Here is a 20,585-nt window from a genome sequence, read left to right as displayed (position 1 = left end):
TTATATTTTAAAGATTTTATTTATTTATTCATGAGAGACACAGAGAGAGAGAGAGAGAGAGAGAGAGAAAGAGAGAGGCGGAGACACAGGCAGAGGGAAAAGCAGGCTCTATGCAGGGAGCCCGATGTGGGACTCGATCCCGGGTCTCCAGGATCCTGCCCTGGGCTGAAGGCAGCGCTAAACCTCTGAGCCACCTAAACCTCTGAAACACCGGGGCTTCCCCAGAGCAAATATTTAGAATCAAGTTCTCCTTGGTTCAACAGGGGGAAACTGATGTGGCCCTGATGACTGACTAAATACAACCCCGCAGACTGCAATGACAACAGCTGGATTAACATCTTGGTGACACAATCCCCTGCAGAAGGGATGCTGGCCTCCAAGGAGGTTCTGTCCTAGGTCTCATTCCTAATCATAGTCAGAGGCCTGGGGAGTAATCTGGTCTCCCATCAGAGCTGCTGAGGGTGCTGAGAGCCTCTCGGCTTTGGAGGTGCCTAGCCTGTCTGGGTCTCAAGGAGGTAGCTACTATGAGACTAGGTCTGTTAGGCAAAATGCTCCTAAACAACAAACAAACAAATCCTGTGTCCCTTGTATGCACAGCCTTGGCCTGCAACCATCCTAACCGATGGTCCTGATTCAGGACATCACACTCAGGAAAAGCAAGTGAATACTGACTGAAGTATATCTCCTCCCCTGAATTCCCCATGACCCCCAACACACACATGCACACGAATCAGGCTCTGTACTTTCTTCTTCAGGGAAGTCCTGAATATATGTTTTAATCTGCCTTCACCTAGACACGGATGCTAGATGCATACACAGGGCAGGCAATATGCATCATCCCTATCTTCTGGCATCACCTAGAGAACAGTGACTTTTCCACTAGCTACCACACCCTTTAATTGACTCCTTCCTTTTTTTTTTTTTTAATTTTTTTTTTAATTTTTTTTTAAAGATTTTATTTACTTATTCATGAAAGACACAGAGGCAGAGAGAGAGAGGCAGAGACAGGAGAAGCAGGCTCCATGCAAGAAGCCCAATAGGGACTCGATTGTGGGATTCCGGGATCACGCCCTGAGCCTAAGGCAGATGCTCAATGGCTGAGCACCTAGGCATCCTTAATTGACTCCTTCCAGATCAGGCTGTGGGTGATCCAAAGAGTTCTGTCCTCTCCTGACTGCTAACTCTTGGGAAAATACTCTTAGGCCTTGGACAGAACAATATCTTTTAGCTTTTAACATAACAATGTACCACTTCCTCTGTCTTCACATTTTCACCTCTGCCCATAGGAAAGAGACACTCAGCAACCAATACTTCCATCCATGGGGAATATGCTTGGAAGGGGGCTCTCGCCTTTAGCTCCATTTCCACACTTACCCTTCCCAAGAAGGAAAAGTTATTTGTTCAATTGGGGAGATTACCATGAGATTACCATAAGTCACATTTCAACCAGCTCGTGCTTTTTGATGGACAAAGTTAGCACTAACAGTCAATTTTTTCATGATATACCTCTCTTCTAACTCTTTTTCACTCTCTGCTCTAGCTCTGTTTGGTAATCAAACCAGGATAGTTCCCACTCCTTGCCAGGGGAGTGGTCTGCCATTCTTGATTTTCCTCCCTTGTATTTGGGAGGTGGAAGTCCTGCCATATTCTCCAGACCATCTTTACCAATAATAAATCTAATTCTAAACTTTGATTCCTCAGTTGGCTCCTTGCATCTATTTTTAATTAGTTAAGACTTAGAGGGAAAGGGAGGTGATTAATTAGTCTCTACCAAAGTTCTGACAATTAATAATAGCCTTCAAAGCCATGTCCACACTGGACTCTCCTCAAAGCTCTTCCTGTTCCTAATATGCACTTTATTTTACCTTCATCTCTACTGAAGTTTACAACACACAGATGCACACAGCCACATCTGCCTGAACATGAAAAGACCCTGTGGTAGGCAGATAATGATCCCTTAAAGAAGCAGCTATCCAGGGATCCCTGGGTGGCACAGCGGTTGGCGCCTGCCTTTGGCCCAGGGCGCGATCCTGGAGACCCGGGATCGAGTCCCACGTCGGGCTCCCGGTGCATGGAGCCTGCTTCTCCCTCTGCCTGTGTCTTTGCCTCTCTCTCTCTCTCTCTCTCTCTCTCTCTATCATAAATAAATTAAAAAAAAAAAAGATGCAGCTATCCTAATTCCTGAAACCTGTGAATGTTCTATTACATGGCAAGGGGACTTTGCGGATGTGATTAAACTGAGGAAGTTGAGATGGAGAGGTTATCTTAGATGTTCCAAGTAGGCCCAATGTAATCACAAGGGTCCTTATAAGGGAAAGAGGAAGGTAGCAAAGTCAGAGTCAGAGAAAGATTTGCAGATGCTATCCTGCTGGCTTTGAAGATGAAGGATCCAGGAGTCCAAAAATGCAGGCAGCCTCTAAAAGCTGGAAAAGGCTAGGAAAGACACCCTCCTTTAGAGTCTCTAGAAGGAATGGAGCCCCGCTGAAATCTTGATTTTAGTTCAGGGAAATACATTTTGGACTTCTGATTTCCAGAACTATGAGATGATAAAGTTGTAGTGGTTTAAGCCATCTAGTTTGTGGTAATTTGGTACAGCAGCTGTGGGAAACTAATACAGATTTTGGAACCTGGAAGTGGGGTCCTGCTGTTACAAATATCTAAAAATGCTGATGTGGCTTTGGAATTGGGTAATGGGCAAAGATTGGAAGAATTCTGAGAAGCATGAGATAAAGTGCCTAGCTTACCCGGAACAGATTGTTAGTAGAAAAGTAGATACTAAGACTCTGCTAGAGAAAACTCAGAAAGAAGTAGTGTTAGAGAGAACATATCATCATCTCAGGGAATACCTAAATTGTCATTATGAACAGAATGTCAGTAGAAATTTGGACATTAAAGGGGCTGTCACTGACAGCTTTAATGCAAATGAGAAACAGGTTACTGGAGACTGAAGGAAAGTGGATATTTGTTATAACAGGAATCCACTGTGATTTTAGCTCAGTAAAACTTCTGACCTTCAGAACTGTACAGTAGTAAATTTGCATTGCTTTAAACCATGAGATTTGTGGTAACGTGTTATAACAGTAATGAGAAACTAACATAGATCCCACAGTCAACTTGGAACTCAGACAATGAATAGTCCTCTCCAAGTTACCAAACTATTCCCATCATCTGGTATGTGAGACAAAGTATCAGTAGTGTGTTAGTTAAGTACACAGGATTCACCAGCAGGCAGACATGATTTCAAATATTGCCTTTGCCATTGTATTCATTAATGAGTTAACAAATATTAAGCACTACTGTGTGCCAGACACCTTGCTTGATACTGGAAATATAACAGTAAGCAAAAAACACTAAATGTGTAAATGTATAGAAGTTACTTAATTCCTATGAGTCTCAATTTCCTTATCTAAAACATGGGAATAAGAATGCGTTTCTCTCTTAAGTATGCAATGCATATAAAGTGCTTACCAATGAATGGATAAAGAAGCTGTGGTTTATGTATACAATGGAATATTGCTCAGCCATTAGAAACGACAAATACCCACCATTTGCTTCGACCTGGATGGAACTGGAGGGTATTTTTTTTTTAAGATTTTTATTTTTATTTATTTATGATAGACATAGAGAGACAGAGAGAGAGTGAGAGAGAGAGAGAGAGAGAGGCAGAGACACAGGCAGAGGGAGAAGCAGGCTCCATGCCGGGAGCCCGATGCAGGACTTGATCCCAGGACTCCAGGATCGCGCCCCGGGCCAAAGGCAGGCACGAAACCACTGAGCCACTCAAGGATCCCCAGGAACTGCAGGGTATTATGCTGAGTGAAATAAGTCAATCAGAGAAGGACAAACATTATATGGTCTCATTCATTTGGGGAATATAAAAAATAGTGAAAGGGAATAAAGGGGAAAGGAGAGAAAATGAGTGGGAAATATCAGAAAGGGAGACAGAACATGAGAGACTCCTAACTCTGGGAAACGAACAAGGGGTGGTGGAAAGGGAGGTGGGCAGGGGGTGGGGGTGACTGGGTGATGGGCACTGAGGGGGGCACTTGATGGGATGAGCACTGGGTGTTATGCTATATGTTGGCAAATTGAACTCCAATAAAATAAAAAAAAATAAAGTGCTTATCACAGTTCAATAAATAATAACTTAGCAAGTCTTCCTTTTTCTTATTCTAAAGGCTATTTTACAATAGGGGGCAACAGCACAGGATTTAAAGACTGAAACTTCAACAACAAAGACCTTCTCATCACCATACATACTTCCTTGTTAATAGTTATCTGTACCCCATGGCGCATCATCAAACACAGAGCCAATCTCACAGACTCAAAATGTCTACCTCAGGGCTGTCTACATCTCTAGTGTTACCCTTTCCCCCAAAAAACTCTCTGACATGCAGCTTGGTATGCATCATGTAATGTAAATCATTCACACAGGCTGAGACTTTCAGCCGTGCTACAGACTTTTGGGTGACCCTAGAGGATTATGGGAACAGAGATGTGACACATGTGTTTTGGATATGACTATATTTATAGTGCAGAGTCAAAAAACATAAAAGAGAAGACTTGAAAAACATCACCTCTTTACTCAGCCTGGCCCATGATGCTGTGTAGAGCAACAGTTCTGGACACAGGGTTGATCCAATGTTGGAAGTAAGCACAAACTGGCAGACTTTCTTGCACCATCAACAACAAACTTGTTTGTTCAGACTTTCTTCATTCTTAAAGTTTGTTTGGTTGTTTACAATATTCACTAGCAGCTGTAACTGAGAGGCCCAAGTACACTATTTGAGATTCAGCTATCAAAAGCCACAGTTCTAGTAACAACAATAAGCTTCTCATCATCCCTGTTTTCTTGTGGATACAAATTTGGTTACTTAAAGTTACCTTTTTATACTTTAACCTTATAGAGTTACATCTGTGAGTCTGTCTTTTACAAAGCTCCCAATTTCCTGTTTCCATACTGGTACAAACATACTTTTTAAAATTGATTAAGCTTTTCTCTTAATTCCAGTATAGTTAACATACAGTGTTATAGTAGTTTCAGGTATACTCCTTTTTGCTTTTATTTCTCTCGGTACTGCCATCCTCAGGACTGCCTTCTCCAATCCTTCACCTAGTCCCCTCTCCTGGAGATAGACCATTCCAGGCAAGGCTACTACTGAGCAAACTCTTGGTCCTACTGAGATAAGAGTGGAATGGCATTGATCTATGATGATCTATGCTCCTTCTCCTTTTCCTTTTCTTTCTTTTTTTTAAAAAAGATTTTATTTATTTGAGAGAGAGTGAGTGAAAGAGATGGCAAGAGCAGGGGCAGAGGGAGAGGAAGAAACAGATTCCCTGCTGAGCAGAGAGCCCAATGTGAGGCTCAATCCCAGGACCCTGGGATCACGACCTGAGCCGAAGGCAGATGCTCCCTGATCGACTGAGTCACTCAGGCACCCTCCCTCTGCTTTTTTCACTGTGAACTGTGAGTAACAAGCGCTAAATGCAGAGGCAGAAAAGGCTCCTCTCCAGTCCACATGCTCAAGTACAGGTCTCCTGGCAATGAACTCTCTTATGACCCTTCCCTAGAGGCCCCTAGGCTCTAGCCAATGCTTGACCTGAATATGTTTCTCCGAATTAGGCAATGACCTTCTCAACTCAAAGTTGACAGCCTCTGTGAAAATGAATATTTCAAGTTCTTTTGGAATCTGGGCTGTTTCTCTGAAAATATTTGTCATTAAAGATCCTTGCTATTGCTGGGGACAGGCTTTCATTTCTAGTTTACTAGAATCAGTGAAGGCTTCATGCAACACTTGATAGAGCTACAAAGCTTAAAGTAATTACAAGCCATTAGCTCTCCTCTGCCTTCAACCCAGGTTATAAGTAGGTCCTTTTTGTCCAAGCACCTCCCAGGGAGGGGCACTATGCCCATGAATTCCAAACATCAAACAATCCAAGCCATCTTTCTGAAGTATAGACTCTCACCCTCCACTTCTTTGCCACAGGGCTCCCAGGCTACACAGGTAACCTGTCATCTTTGAGCCAAGTCAGGTGGCAGACTTGGTGACTCCCACCCTTCCTTGGTCTTTTGAGACACTAGAATTTTCCCAGTAGAAACCTGAATTTCCCTTTGGATAAGGGGCTTAAAAGTTTATCTACAAACTATGGTGTATAGACAACACTAGAAGAAAAGATAATTTGGAAACTCATGTCCCGTGCAACACTCTTAAACAAAAGAAAGATAAATGTGTATTATTTTCCTAAGACATTATTTAAAAGTTGTTTCTCATGATGAAATTTTTAGGGGCCAGACTGTATGCTCCAGTGACACATTAAATGGATCGATGATAACCTAAGGAACTATAATGAGTAACCATTTCCTGACCCTGCATAGCTGCTTGCCTGCATCTGTGGGATTTGAAGGAAAATGGAGCCAGAGGGAAGAGCTCTTGCTACTCTTCTCTCCTCACTATAGCCTTTAAATGTATGCCCAGGAACATACACTGGAGTGCACACGGGACTGTATTTTCAGGAAGCATAGGAACTCTGTTTGGAGCTATGTTTAAGGAAGAAATCTATTTATTATGTATCATGGTCCCAACCCTGACTGTATTTGGCCCAGAGCTAACCAATCCTGGAAAAAATGGTGTAGGAAAAGTAAGAGAGGTGAAAGAAACACAGGGTGGAGGGAAGGAACTATCTCAGAATCTATTTATTAAGCAGAAATGTTTAATTTTGAAAAAACTGGAAAGTTTTCATTCTAGTTTTTTATTTACATGACCATTGAAAATACAAAGTGCAGGTTGTTCTTCTAAGGAGGAGGCAAAGGTGAATGAATGAAGCCAGCAAAAACTTAAGCTTCATAGCTTCTCCTAGGTAGAAGATTCTAACTCTCCTTTCCCACCCTATCTTGTTCCCTCTCTCCAGGCCAGGTCAGAACACAAAACATAAACTACACAGAGAACTCCAACAGATAGGATGAGCACCAGACTCTCAGAAAGTAAAAGTGCATCTTCTAAGGACTCCTGTTCCTCTAAGCTAAAGACCTCTAAGCCAGGCTGGCACTCTGGCCCTGAGATGCAGGTGGGAGTGGAGGATGCCAATGAGGGAGCTGCCTCACACGCACAGATCCCTGATCTCATTTTTTTTCCTAATAAGGATCTGTACACACCTCCCAGGATTGTCATTACCATGACAACAGCAGAAGTTGAGGGCGAGCAGGTTAGTGCAACAACAAGCTTCTAAATTCTCAAACAAGGCCTAAGGCTGCACTCACTCATGAAGTGGAAAAATTCATCTTGGCAGCACTCCTAAACAGATTCCAAAAAACTTAAAGATCGTGGCTTCATTCTGGAGAAGAATCAGAGATGGAGTCTACACAAAGCCCCTTCATGGAAAGTTATTTTGTCAGAGAGTAGGAATCCCTAAACAAATAAAAGCTTGAATCCCCCCACAAAACTAAGGTGTGTAAATTGTATCCATCTTCCACAAAGAGATATGGCAAACTACGGCAAAAACAATCCGCCAGGAACATTAAAAACAAAAAAACAAAAAAACAAAAAACAGGCTCATTAAGAAAAATATCAAAAAAAGAAAAAAAAAAAGAAAAATATCTAGAGGGGCGCCTGCTTGGCTCAGTTGGGTTGGGTGTTTGCCTCCTGCTTAGGTTGTGATCTTAGAGTCCTGGGATCAGAGACCACATCAGTCTCCCTGCTCAGCAGGGAGTCTGCTTCTCCTTCTGCCCCTCCACCCTGTTCATGCCCTCTCCCTCTTTCACCCTGTCTCTCTCGCTCTCTATCCCTCAAGTAAATAAATAAAATCCTTTAAAAAAAAAAAGAAAAAAAGAAAAAGGAAAAATCTCTAGAATAGAGACTACTGAGAACAACTCAGACCTCAATTCTCAATGTGAAAGGTAGACTCATACCTTGAAAAATGACAAAAATAATTGCCATCTACCAACCATTATTCTCTAGGTTCTGTAACATGTGTGCATTATCTCGTTTAATTCTTATAACAACCTTATTAGGTAGACACTACCATTATCTCCATCTTACAGAGAAATTAGGAATCAGAAAAGTTAAATAAAGGACTTGGAACTGCAAAGTGGCAGAGCTAGAATTCAAAGGAGGGTTACTCTGGAGCCTGAATTCTTAGGGATTTTCTCTCTGATGTAAGGAAAGGCCTACTGCTTCCTGCATGAATTGTAAGTCGATGCCTTCCTCACATGATTTCTGAGCCTTCAAAGATATCAGACAAGCTCAGGAATATTTACCCTTGATTCTACACCAGTTCTTAAACTTTGGGGGTACATCGGTATAACATGGAGGGCTGGTTGAACACAGATTTCTGGGCCCAACTCTGAGAATTTCTGATTCAGTAGGAATTAGTGTGGCTGCTCCAAGTATTGTACTTGGAGAACCACTGTCTGGTCACTCTAAACTGAGGTCCCCTAAGTCTCACTGCCTTAGTCACCTTGCCTGCCTAATTAATCTTTTCACTGCTTAAGTCCCGGATCCCCTGGGGTCTTCCCTGATAAGCCCTAAGTGTTATCTTTCGCAGTGCTGTGTGGTTTTGGAATTCCCTGAGCTCTTTTGAAAATACTATTTCCCACTCCAGAAATAATCTACTGTTGCCTTAGGTAATGAAATGTAGAAAGTGGGGGCCAGAAGAACTGGTAAGAGTTACCAGAGCAGCCTGGTGCCCTGAAGCCAGTCTTTTTAGTAGTCTTTTTATAACCTCTCGGGATTCTCTCTAGGAACTGATCACAAGAGGGCACTCATTAAAACCTCTTCAGAACATTCACCCTGATAAAGTGAGTTGTAAACGTGACTGACTGGCCCTTTAATACCGCTCCCCGACAAACACAGCCCTCTCTGAAGAAGTGGCTGTAACTGGAGGTCAGGCTCTCCCTTCTCAGCCCATTTTCTTTCTCTGCTCAGTCTCCTTGGAAGGTGCTAAGGAAGAAGCCCTTTTAGTCCAGGTCTGCTCACACGGAGGAGAGGCTGGATCTAGAACAGGGCCAGTAATCGGGATTAACCCCATTTGATGCCTGATTTGTTAATCCTGCAGGAAACATCACCTGGTGATGTCCCCATTGATCCTTTCAGAGATCCTTTCAGACATCTTCTCTTAGTTTTTTTGTGGACTGTGAAGATAAATGAACAGTTTAATGTCAAAGCAGAAGAATTCATCAATGCAGGAAAAACAACTCCAAGAAGACATGTGAATGAGGACTGGTGCACAGCAGGCCTCTCTCTGTCTTCATGCAGGGGGCTACAGCTATTTTAGGTGTGAGAAGGTAGTGGTTCGTTAGTGGGGGTTGCAGACATAAGTGTAAGGAGACCCAGGCAACAGGAAGAAGCCTTCTGGAAGCAACTGCACCTTCATCCTGAAGCACTAAGCAAAAGAATCAATGAAAGGCAGGCTCTTGGGACCAGAAACAACCATGTTTTTTGAAGGAGTTTCCTTTTCTTTGGGCAAAACTAATGAAGCCTCCTTATTCCATCTACAGAAGGGCAGCTGGCATAGGGGCTAGGGAGAGTGCCTGGACTGTAGAGATGTCAGGATGATCCAGACAACCTTAGAGGGAGGTATCTGGGTCCAGAAATGAGAATTACTGAATTATGGCCACTAGGTTATCAGCCAAGGCCACATCACAGATTGCACAAAACTATTCCGGAAAAAAAGAGAGAGAGAAAATTAGGCACTTATTAATATTATATGTCAAGCATTATTTTCAGCTCTTTCTTTCTTCTTTAGTTATCATGGCAACTCACTAAGATAGGTATTATCATTATACCAGGTTTACAGATGGGATAATTAAGAAAACATGAATTTAAACAATTTTCTTATGTTCACCTAGCAAGGAAGTCTGGACTTGCAATTCAATTCAGATCTGATTCCAAATCATGATCTTGATCCTTATGCATATTCCCTACTTTTTTTTTTTTTTTAAAGATTTTATTTATTTATTCACGATAGTCACACAGAGAGAGACAGAGAGGCAGAGACACAGGCAGAGGGAGAAGCAGGCTCCATGCACCGGGAGCCCGACGCGGGATTCGATCCCGGGTCTCCAGGATCGCGCCCTGGGCCAAAGGCAGGCGCCAAACCGCTGCGCCACCCAGGGATCCCCTACATATTCCCTACTAACAGTGCAGAACATATTTTGAATTCTAAAACCTAAAAGTGTCAAAAGGACAGAGCAGAGGGCAGAGGCACATCCCTTTGACTTCATGTCACTGGTGGGGAAGTGGTGTTGAAAAGTATGGTTGGGTCATCCATGAATGAGTACTTGAAAGATGTAAGCTCTGTCCAGCTCAGTCCATGAGGACTGTGACTTATGAGTCAGGAGCCATCACAGCCTGGAAAGAAGGGTTTAGACAAGACGGGTTGAGACAATAGGTAAGGGAAGTAGTGGAGACTCCTTCCTTATCTTCTGTCCAGAGGATGGGTTCCTAACATTCTTTCAAATCTGAAGGAGAGACCTGGGCCAGGGGCAGATGAAATAATCAGCAGATGGTTCCTATTGTACATTTGCCTAGGAATATACAACCTTCCCCCAGCATCACTCGTGAAAGGGAAAATGTATTCAAACCTAGTTCCTGGCTCACTCACCAGACTGACCTACAAAGCCTCTGTGAGAGCAAGAAAAGCCCTGAAATTAAGGCAGGTGAGCAGGGCATGGCTGTAGCCACTTTCACAGGAAGGCTCTTACCATTCCAGATGCCTCCCATCCTGCAATACTTGGCAGCCTAATACCACTTCCTCCTCCATCACTTCTTCACTCTATCACTAGCATTGGGGTTGCAGATTTGTCAATGAACTATTTAATGTTCTTCTCCTTGCCATCTGGCAATATTAACTCTCTAATGAATTGCTTTAATTTGTGTATTTTTTTTTTTTTTTACAAATGTGACTTTTAGTTGAATCATGCAACATTCATAAATAGCAAATGCTGGCTGATTAGAATCAACAAAAGTCCTTAGAATTGCCAGCAAAAATGGGCCCTTAGCTACATGTTATTCAGATAGCAGAATCATTTGAAAGGCACCTGGTTATTTTTGGAAAGAATGTTTCACACGCACACTTATGTCATCTGTAATGTATCTATGTATGTATTTGAATTTGGATGGATTCTTGCAAGTCAGCCATGCTAGGAATATAAGTGCTACATACACGTAGATTTGGAGCTAGATACACTTGAGTTTGAATCCTACCTCTGCCACTTACAAACTACATGACCCTGGGTATGTTTCTTACCCTCTCTGTGTCTCTAGTTTCTCATATGTAAGATAGACATAATAAATCCCTTGCAAGATTGTCATGGGGAATAAAAGACATCAGACATATAATGTGCTCGGCACATGTCCGGGTAGATTATGGCTCAACAATTAGTAACTATTATCATCATCATGATGTTCTACTAATAGAGGATTATGATAGACACCATTTGCAGTCTCTGTATTCCTTCCTTTCTGAAAAAACTACCACAGGGATGGGCCTACAAAGCCATATTTTTTATTATATGACATTACTTTATTGATTAGGCCAGAATAAGGAAACTAAGGAAATGTGAATTAAAAGAATTTTTCTATGCTCTCATCAAACCCAGCCATTGGGTTTTTGGTCCAATCTGGCAGATTCTATTTCCTGAAAGTATGGATTAGGAATCAGTCCCCAATGGTCCTCTAAACTAAGAAACTGTAAGATGGTCATGTGTGCAAATGTACATATCAAGACAGTAAAAAATCGGTCTGCAGAATGATGTAGATAAGCAGAAAGAAGCAGATCTGACTTTGACTTGAAGTCAAAGAGAGTGGTGCCTTGGTTTTCATAACTTTCCACTTCCATGAGAAACTCCACTGCATCTGTCTATGTATATATCTCTTTATCTCTCTATGTATCTCCTTCCCTTTTGCTTAACCACTTTGAATGGGTTTCTATTGTCTTCAACCAAAAGATCTTTGCTAACTGTGTCATCTCTGTGAATGAAGACACCAGATCTTCTCCACATGGCTCAGATAGCCTAAGCACGTGAAAGATGCCTGGTTATTTTACAAAAGAACTTTACACACACACACACCCTTATGGTCTCTGTTTCAATTCTTGAAGGAAATGAAGTAGAAAATCAAAATAATCATGGATATATGTAAGGAAGTCATACATGTAAGGAAAAGAAGAAAAACTAGAAAGAAAGCCATTAACATTTTTGGTCTTAAAAAAACAAGTCATCTGATTGCCTTTGAGAACCCAATCAAGAAGAGAGAGACCTTGGGTCTTTACCTGGTGTTGCACTGGATACTGTTGGCCACTGCTGATCAGGCCCTCCTGGACCAGCCCGTAGAATGCCAGCCTCCTCTAGGTGCACAGAGCTGAGTAAACACACAGACCCAGATAATGGTTAGACCATAAATGACTTTCCAGATCTCCTTCCACCCAGAGAAAGTACATGCATCTCTGAAGGCAGGGCTCCAGCTAACACATTCTACTCATACTTGAACTGAAGCAATTACTGCTGAGCAGTTACCTTACATAAACAGCAAAAGCACTGCTGACTTACTGCTTGCTATACTATTCTGGCAATAAACACATTTTATCTTTATGGCAATTTTGGTTGTCATTAATGCCACGTGGTGTTCACTAAATCTAACAGGAAGCCCATCAGAGGGCTAATGCCGTTTTAACATCTTAATGCTGTAGCAGATGAAGAGAGCTTGTTCTCAGAAGCCCCAGGCCTCTCTTGCTGATTTTGTTTCTGAGTCATCTATAGCAAAGACAAAAACACATGAAAACCATTTGCTGACAACTATAGCATTATTCCAATTTAGTTGCCCAATTACTTCTTAAGCTTATTTTCTGTTTTACTTTCTGTATCTTTTACTTAATAGATAGGCAACCCACTCTATATTTCCTGGGACTTGAGGAAGTCTATCACCACCACCCCCAGATCCCAATTCAGAAGAGATTAATTCAGCATCAGATATTGCAGGGAGAGATGAACTGGGACACCCTTAGAGGCAAACAGAAATAGAACATAAACAATTCAAGGATGGAGCAAACATCATAATGCTAGCACATAGTAGACCTTCATGTATTTGTGGGATGGATGAATGAAGGAAAAAACAAATGGAATCCAAAGAGTAAACATCATACAAGAAAATCATCACCAGAATCAGTATTCTTTTCAAAAAGACATTGGTTCATCTTGCAAATTAAGTTACTAAAACAAAATTTATACTATTGTCTAAAGGGGTTATATGAGGCAGCAGAAGCAGACAATCTTGAACTATAGTGGGGGAAGCCCAACTATCAATTAAATATACTTTCACTTGTGACTCTGAATAACATATCTAATAAAAATTCATTCATTAAGCTCTGTCCTATTGTTATTCTTCCCTTCATCTACATCCTAGAATCTTTTCTTTTTTCCCCCCAAATATTAATATCCTTCATGTGTTCCCAGATTCTACCAGCAAATTATATGGGTTCAATCAGATTCATTCTGAAGATATAACTACCCTGGAACCACATCAACTCAAAGCAGAAATTTTCAAAGGAACAGTTATATGGTGTCTGAGGCTGGAATGGCCAAGAAGCCAAGCACATGTGTAAAAAGAGAAGAGTATTCTTTAAGTTTACAGCTCGGATACATGTTCAGTGTATTATACTGCAAGGAATAAATTATATTTAGCTTCAATTTTTAAAAAGATTTTATTTATTTACTCATGAAAGACAGACAGAGAGAGAAAGAGAGAGAGAGAGAGAGAGAGAGAGAGAGAAAGGCAGAGACACAGGCAGAGGGAGAAGCAGGCTCCATGCAGGGAGCCCGATGTGGGACTCGATTCCAGGACTCCAGGATCATGCCCTGGACTGAAGGTGGCGCTAAACCGCTGAGCCACCCGGGCTGCCCAGCTTCAATTTTATTTCATTTCTTATCTTACTTATATCTCATGGTATCTTAATTGAAATCTGAATAGGAGCACACTTGCCTTTTTTTTTTCCCCATTTGAAAATGGAATAAGGAAGTTGTGGGTTTTAGCATTTTATTTCAAATATACTTTTTAAGGTACATCTCATGGCTTTGATACTTTTTAAGTACAGCACTAATTCAACTAGGATGGAAAAGCTGGTATGATAAACTATGCCTTTTCCTACTGTACAGTTTGCAACACTAGCTCAGATGCAGGCAAAAGGAGAAACCAGTCACTAACAAATATAAAGAGTCTTCCTGGGCAGCCCAGGTGGCTCAACAGTTTAGCGCCACCTTCAGCCCAGGGCATGATCCTGGAGACCCAGGATCGAGTCCCATGTCCCTGCATGGAGCCTGCTTCTCTCTCTGCCTGTGTCTCTGCCTCTCTCTTTGTATGTGTCTCTCATGAATAAAAAAAAAGAGTCTTCCTGACACCACATTACAGCATCTGCCCAAGTATTTCTGGACTAAAATTGCAACCCAGGTTCCAATATGACATTTCACTATGCCAACTACTAATCTTCTGGCCTTCACTGGTTGCTTCTTGTTCAGGAATAGCCCCCATTATAATGATTTCCGCCTAACTTGTAATGTAAGGCTTGAGAATACGTTAATTTTACTTTAATGCATTTTTAAATGGTTTTAAAACTAATTTTTCATTAACTTAACACATACCATGTGAGCTCTCTCTTTAGAAATTGATGTAAGTTTGGTAAAGATCTAGTTATGTGTTACCCAGACATTTTGAGGGGCTTAAGTTTAGAGTTTATTCCTTCTTTAAAACTAAATCCTGTTGGTAGTAGTGATCATTAGTTTCTTGGTTTTCAGGCACTCTAAAATAAAGAATCTTTTATTTGGCCCTATGGCATTAAATCAGCTCTGGGGGGGATCCCCAGGTGGCGCAGTGGTTTAGCGCCTGCCTTTGGCCCAGGGCGCGATCCTGGAGACCCGGGATCGAGTCCCACATCGGGATCCCGGTTCATGGAGCCTGCTTCTCCCTCTGCCTGTGTCTCTGCCTCTCTCTCTCTCTCTCTCTCTGTGACTATCATAAAAAAAAAAAAATCAGCTCTGGGAATAATGGTAGTTAATCAATTACTGTCAAAGAGACAAAATAGAGAAAGCAAAATCATACTTAATCTGAATCTTAGAGTAATGCTATTACTGTAGGTTCATTTAAAATAAGATAGATTTGGTCTCCAGATATTCAATAAAGTCCTTTCACAAGGCTCATCCTCTGAAGAGCCCAGGCCATTGATGGCAATGAGAGAGTAACAAGATGGAAAAGGAGTTCTAATATGGGTGAACATGAACAAGAAAAACAGACAATTATTGTGGTTGATAAGATATAAGAGTTGATATGTGACAGAAAACCAAAGTAGACAACACGTACCTATACTTAGGTCTAAATGCATCAGGTATTAATTTCTAAGGGAGGGACATAAAGTATAGATGAGAAGGGATCATTATTTCCTCATAGAATTCTGATGAAGGAATATACGCAGCAGCCTGTCTCTGTAATTTTGCAGGGAGTTCTCACCTGCCAGCACTTGATAAACATTTGGCACTATTTCCAATGTTTCAAGGAATAGACTTGGAGACAAACGGAACTATATTCCCCTAGCAAAGTATCTAAAGCTTCTCAGTTTGACAGCAGTTTCCAGCCTCTAGACACAGAACGTGTCTGAGCCATGCAAAGTTAGTTGTTCTGATTGAAAAAAGTAAGGAAATACATACCTGTGCATTCCTGCTCGTAGGGAGGCAGAGTAACGCCAGTCAGGGTTGGGCTGTCGTGGCTGTAAAATCACAAAGGGGGGTTTTGTTAATAAGGCAAAACAATGATCTCCCAGTGATTGATTAGCTGTTTCTAAAATATTTCCATGTATCTGAAAAAAGTATTGAAGGAGCAATGTGCAACTCTAAGATGATATCTGTATATATAGCACTTGAGGAGAAAATTAGCTCATCAGGGTCTTTACGCAGACTCAAGACCATGGAAAAACCAGATTTAATGATGCTGTGAGGACCAGCTGTGGCTTTGCTTTGCTCAAAACAGGTCTCTGTTCCTAAAGCAGCACTGCGGGGAGGGCAGTCTATTTTGAGACAGGGAAAGCTTTCATTGTTTTTGCTTTCAAATGCCTTACTAAAGGAATATCTCCAATTTGGTATTCTAGATCTAACAGGGTACACAGCCACAGAAGTTCTGCTGGTCTGGCTGGACTGCAGAGGACTGCAATCTGCTGCTGGCTTTGCAGACTGCAGCACGTCTGACCCAGGATGGATGAACGGGTACGAACTCCAGCATCCGAGAACCTTCTCTTCTGCTGATTGAAGAGGAATACCGGGGAGAGGAAAACACACCACGACGGGAGTTTGATCTTGTTTTGCTACATAATCCTTTTCATAAAATTGTACTCGTTCCCTGCTTTTCTGAGTGTTTTGCCTCCTCACTCAATTACTGTTCACTCAGCTCTGATTGCTTAACAGGGAGTTGCTGAAACCCAAGAAGCACCTGGCTCACTCTGCACCACCTGTGTACTAGAAAGATCTGCTGTCCTCTGTCCACAGACGGTCACTTCAAAGTGGAGGGGACAAAAAGGAAATTATAGCCCCACCCCCAAAGACTGTTTGAGGAGTCATGGGCTGCGTAGAAGCTACTCAGGAATCAATGCGGACAAAATGAGCCACCATCACTATCTCGTTATTTATTAGCAAAAATTTGTTATTAAAAAAACCTGTGATAGATGTTTTCATGGGCAGAGATTAAAGTGGCTCTGTCACTGAACACTGAAGTCTATTTGAATGGAAAGATGAAGAGATGGAGGTTGTATTCTATAATTTCCTCTGGATTATAATGATCATATTTGGTAGACACAAAGCCACAGTAATATCAATACACTACTTCAAAATGTCAATCATTCTTGTTCTTATCCTTTTTATTGTTTATTCAAAGAAAGCAGAGTATTTCATAAACACCCCTTTTCACAACACCTAGGAAAGAAGTAATTCACATCTCTACTTCCTGACAGACTTTTGGGTGGTTAGATGGTATTTAGAGAGTTAGCCAAAGTCAAGGCCCAGAAAAAGCTACAACTCTAAGATACTTTACCTCAAATGTACCCATACACTAACTGCCCTCTCTGGTCCCTTCCACTTTGCTGGCAAAATATGAATGAATATGCAAACTGCTTCATCCTTGGTTTTTAAGTTCACAGTGTGCTATGGATGTACCATATAGAGTAGCATAAAACTCTACAGATGAAATGAAAGGATTCTCATTTTCTACTGGTGGTGCTGCAGAGAACAAAAGAGAAACTATTTGCAAATCATTCTGTAAACCTGGAACTATGACTGAAATATTTCCTATTAACCCAATCATCACCCTTACCATCAGCAGCCCTAGTATCAACTGTGAGAACCTTCTTTTAATAAAGACTTGGACATCTGTTGCCAGGTAAGTGTTCCCAATTTTTCTGTGAGTGGGTAATATTCATGATGAACACTGCTGCAACTTGATCTTTGGAATGAAAGCATCAACCTCATTTTGCTGAAAGGCACAGTTCTAACAGGACTGACCAAGAACTCAGTTTGCTACACAACCCCACTTCCTCAATGATAATTTGTCATACTGCTATTTTCTGAAATAGTCCATCAGCAACAAGGTGATTCTCAGATTCATTTGCCAGAATCATACTTATGACATGTCTTAGGATAGTAAGACTGGGCAGGGAAAAGGTAAAGAAGAATATAGAATGTTCTAAGTCTCCACACAATATTAGGCAAAGGGGTAAGCACTTTACATATTATTGCAAGTATCCTAACACTTTTTTTTACACCATAAATTCTATAAAAGGGATATCTCTTTTGTTCATAAAACATATGAATAGCCGTAGATATTCATAATACATAGCTATGTCCTCAGAGCTTAGCAGGGTCCAGGCATTTGGTAGGCCTTTAAAATGTTTTTGAACAAGTGAACTGTCATGCATGATAACATTAATGTACTTAAATCTATAGAAATATGAAATCTGAACTTGGGAAAGATTAGATTACTTGCCTGATTAGTGAGTGTGGCCGATTGTTACATTTAGGTCTCCCTAACACCAAAGTCTGTGGGGTTTTTAAAAAAGATTTATTTATTTGAGAGAGAGAGCAAGCATATGAAGGGGGGTTGGCAAGCAGAGAGAGAGGGAGAGAAAAACTTGAGCAGACTTTATTCTGAGCACAGAGCCTGATGTGGGGCATGATCCTAAGATCATGACCTGAGCCAAAACCAGAGCTACCCACTTAAACGACTGACCCACCCAGGCACCTCACAAAAGTTTGTGTTTTAAATTAATTTATATGGAATGACATATATTGTTAACACTTGAACAACATAGGTTAGAACAGTACGGGGCCACTTATATGTGGATTTTTTTCAATAAGTACCATATAGTATTATAAATGTATTTTCCCCTCCTTATGATGTTCTTAATAACATTTTCTTTCCTCTAGCTTACTTTATTGTAAGAATACAGTATATAATAAATGTAACATGTGTTAACCAACTGTTCATGTTCTCAGTAAGGCTTCTGGGCAACAGTAAGATATCAGTAGTGAAGTTTTTAGGGAGTCAAAATTTATACTTGGATTTTCAACTGTACATGGGCCTGGCACCCCTAACCCTTGTGTTGTTCAAGGGCCAACTGTACTTCCCTTTTTTCCCTTTGTTATATCTGAGTTTCCCAGATATTATTTTTAAATGATACAAAATTTAAAGTAATAAGTGTATATGGGTTTCACAAAAACTTGATTAGAGTTGGAAAAACTCAAGTTTAAAGGTTGACTACTGATATACCTGACACATTAGAAACATGTACTAAGGATTTGAATGAAGTGTGATTGTTTCGTCTGACACTTGGAGAGATGTTCTGTTGTTCTGTTGTTTCAAAGCTTAGTCCTTCAGGAGACTAACAGCCACAAAACTCCAGATGTGGAAAAACTGAATTAGGTAGTCCATATAGGTGACATAGCATTAATGAAGAACAAGAAGCCATTTCAGTTTCTATCAAAATTATAGCAAAGATTTAATGTATCTTGTAACGGTATTATTTATTATTTATACCATAGAATATCTGAACTACAGAAGGATGAATCACCTCTTTTGGGACAAATTTAAAATAGGCTTAAAATACCCTATCTCTGTCAAAAAAAAAAAATCATAGGACCACTCAGGAAATGACACTCTTTGTCATGGAAATCCATGTTGAAGCTATCAGTAAATGGCCCTCTGAGACATGAAACTATAAGCAGCATCTTCTTCCCCTTCTTTTTATTAGGACTCTATTAAGGATGTATCTACTGAAGATTTTTCACAGTCATACTTTGTGAACATTGATATGAACTATGATAGGCAGAATCCTAAAATGTCCCCCAAGATCCTCATATCTTGGTATATATGCATTGCATGATCTCCAAGAATAAATATGATGGATCGTACTCTGATTAGGTTATGTTATATGACACATTTGGCTTTAAGACAGGGAAATCAAATCATCTGGGCCGGACTGACCTACTAATCACATGAACCCTTTAAATCTGGGTCTAGAGATCAGCGACAGAAATTGGAGAGATTTGAAGCATGAGAGGGATTCCATGTGAGAGAATGTTCTCCAATGTTAGCTCTAAAGATGGAGAGGATCATGAGGCAAGGACCTGAGTACAACCCCTAGGAACCGAAACTGAGAGTGACCTCCAGCCACCAGTATCTAAGTATGTAGTCCACAAAGTAAATTCTGGCAGAAGTAAATTCTGCCAATAGCCCGAGTAAATTTGAAAGCATATTATCCCCCCAAGGCCTCCAGAAGAGAACTCAGCCAAGGTGCCATATTGATTTCAGCTCTGTGAAAACCTAAGCAGAGAATCTACTCATATCATGCAGGACTCTGAGATAAGTGGAAGTTGTTTTTAACCACTAATTTGTGGTAATTTCTTACAAAGCAATAGAAAATGAATATATAAACTGTTGGTCAATAAGGCAAAAAGGAGTATAACATTTAAAATAATCACTGCTGGGGTGCCTGGGTGGCATATTAGTCTTTTTTTTTTTTTTAAGATTCTATTTATTTATGCATGAGAGACAGAGACAGACAGAGAGAGAGAGAGAGAGAGAGGCAGAGACACAGGCAGAGGGAGAAGCAGGCTCTATGCAGGGAGCCTGACATGGGACTCGATCCTGGATCCCCAGGATCACACCCTGGGCTGAAGACAGCGCTAAACCGTTGAGCCACCCGGGCTGCCCGCATATTAGTCTTCTAGTAAAGCAAACTGAAAAGATGATAAATATGAGAATTCTAAGTGAAATACTTTCCTCTGAAGTCACCTGCAACCCCCAATCCATGAAGCAGGAAAGTAAAATAAACATAATATTGAAACATACCTAATGGGTTCCAGTACAAGAGAAAGAGCTAGGTTCGCTTAATTCTGGACACACAGCCTGTTAGCACAGGGGTTATTCCCTCACTCACAGTTTTACTTCCCCAGAGCCCAGAGTGCTGACCCTGCAAGGCCAGAAAGGAACTGATGTTGCTTATGTGCCAAGGAACTAACATTTTCCTTCAACTTTGCAATGTCAAATATTTCTTTGCACTTG

The 20,585-nt window shown here is 41.0% G+C and overlaps 1 protein-coding gene across 11 annotated transcripts in view; it reads right to left on the bottom strand.

Annotated features, from left to right (window-relative positions):
• Positions 1–20,585, bottom strand: part of LOC144313986 (protocadherin alpha-C2) — a 187,483-nt gene that overhangs the window by 22,155 nt on the left and 144,743 nt on the right. For all 11 annotated transcript variants that reach the window (XM_077897549.1, XM_077897555.1, XM_077897546.1 and 8 more), the window contains exons 2-3: positions 15,689–15,747; positions 12,268–12,356 (exon numbers count right to left, since the gene is read on the bottom strand). In XM_077897549.1, the coding sequence (XP_077753675.1) occupies positions 12,268–12,356; positions 15,689–15,747 (148 nt within the window). The remainder of the gene's footprint in view (positions 1–12,267; positions 12,357–15,688; positions 15,748–20,585) is intronic.

The sequence above is a fragment of the Canis aureus genome, chromosome 5, assembly GCF_053574225.1.
Source record: "Canis aureus isolate CA01 chromosome 5, VMU_Caureus_v.1.0, whole genome shotgun sequence".
NCBI lineage: Eukaryota > Metazoa > Chordata > Mammalia > Carnivora > Canidae > Canis > Canis aureus.
Note: the sequence above shows the minus strand (reverse complement) of the source record. Positions and strands in the feature narration are given on the sequence as shown.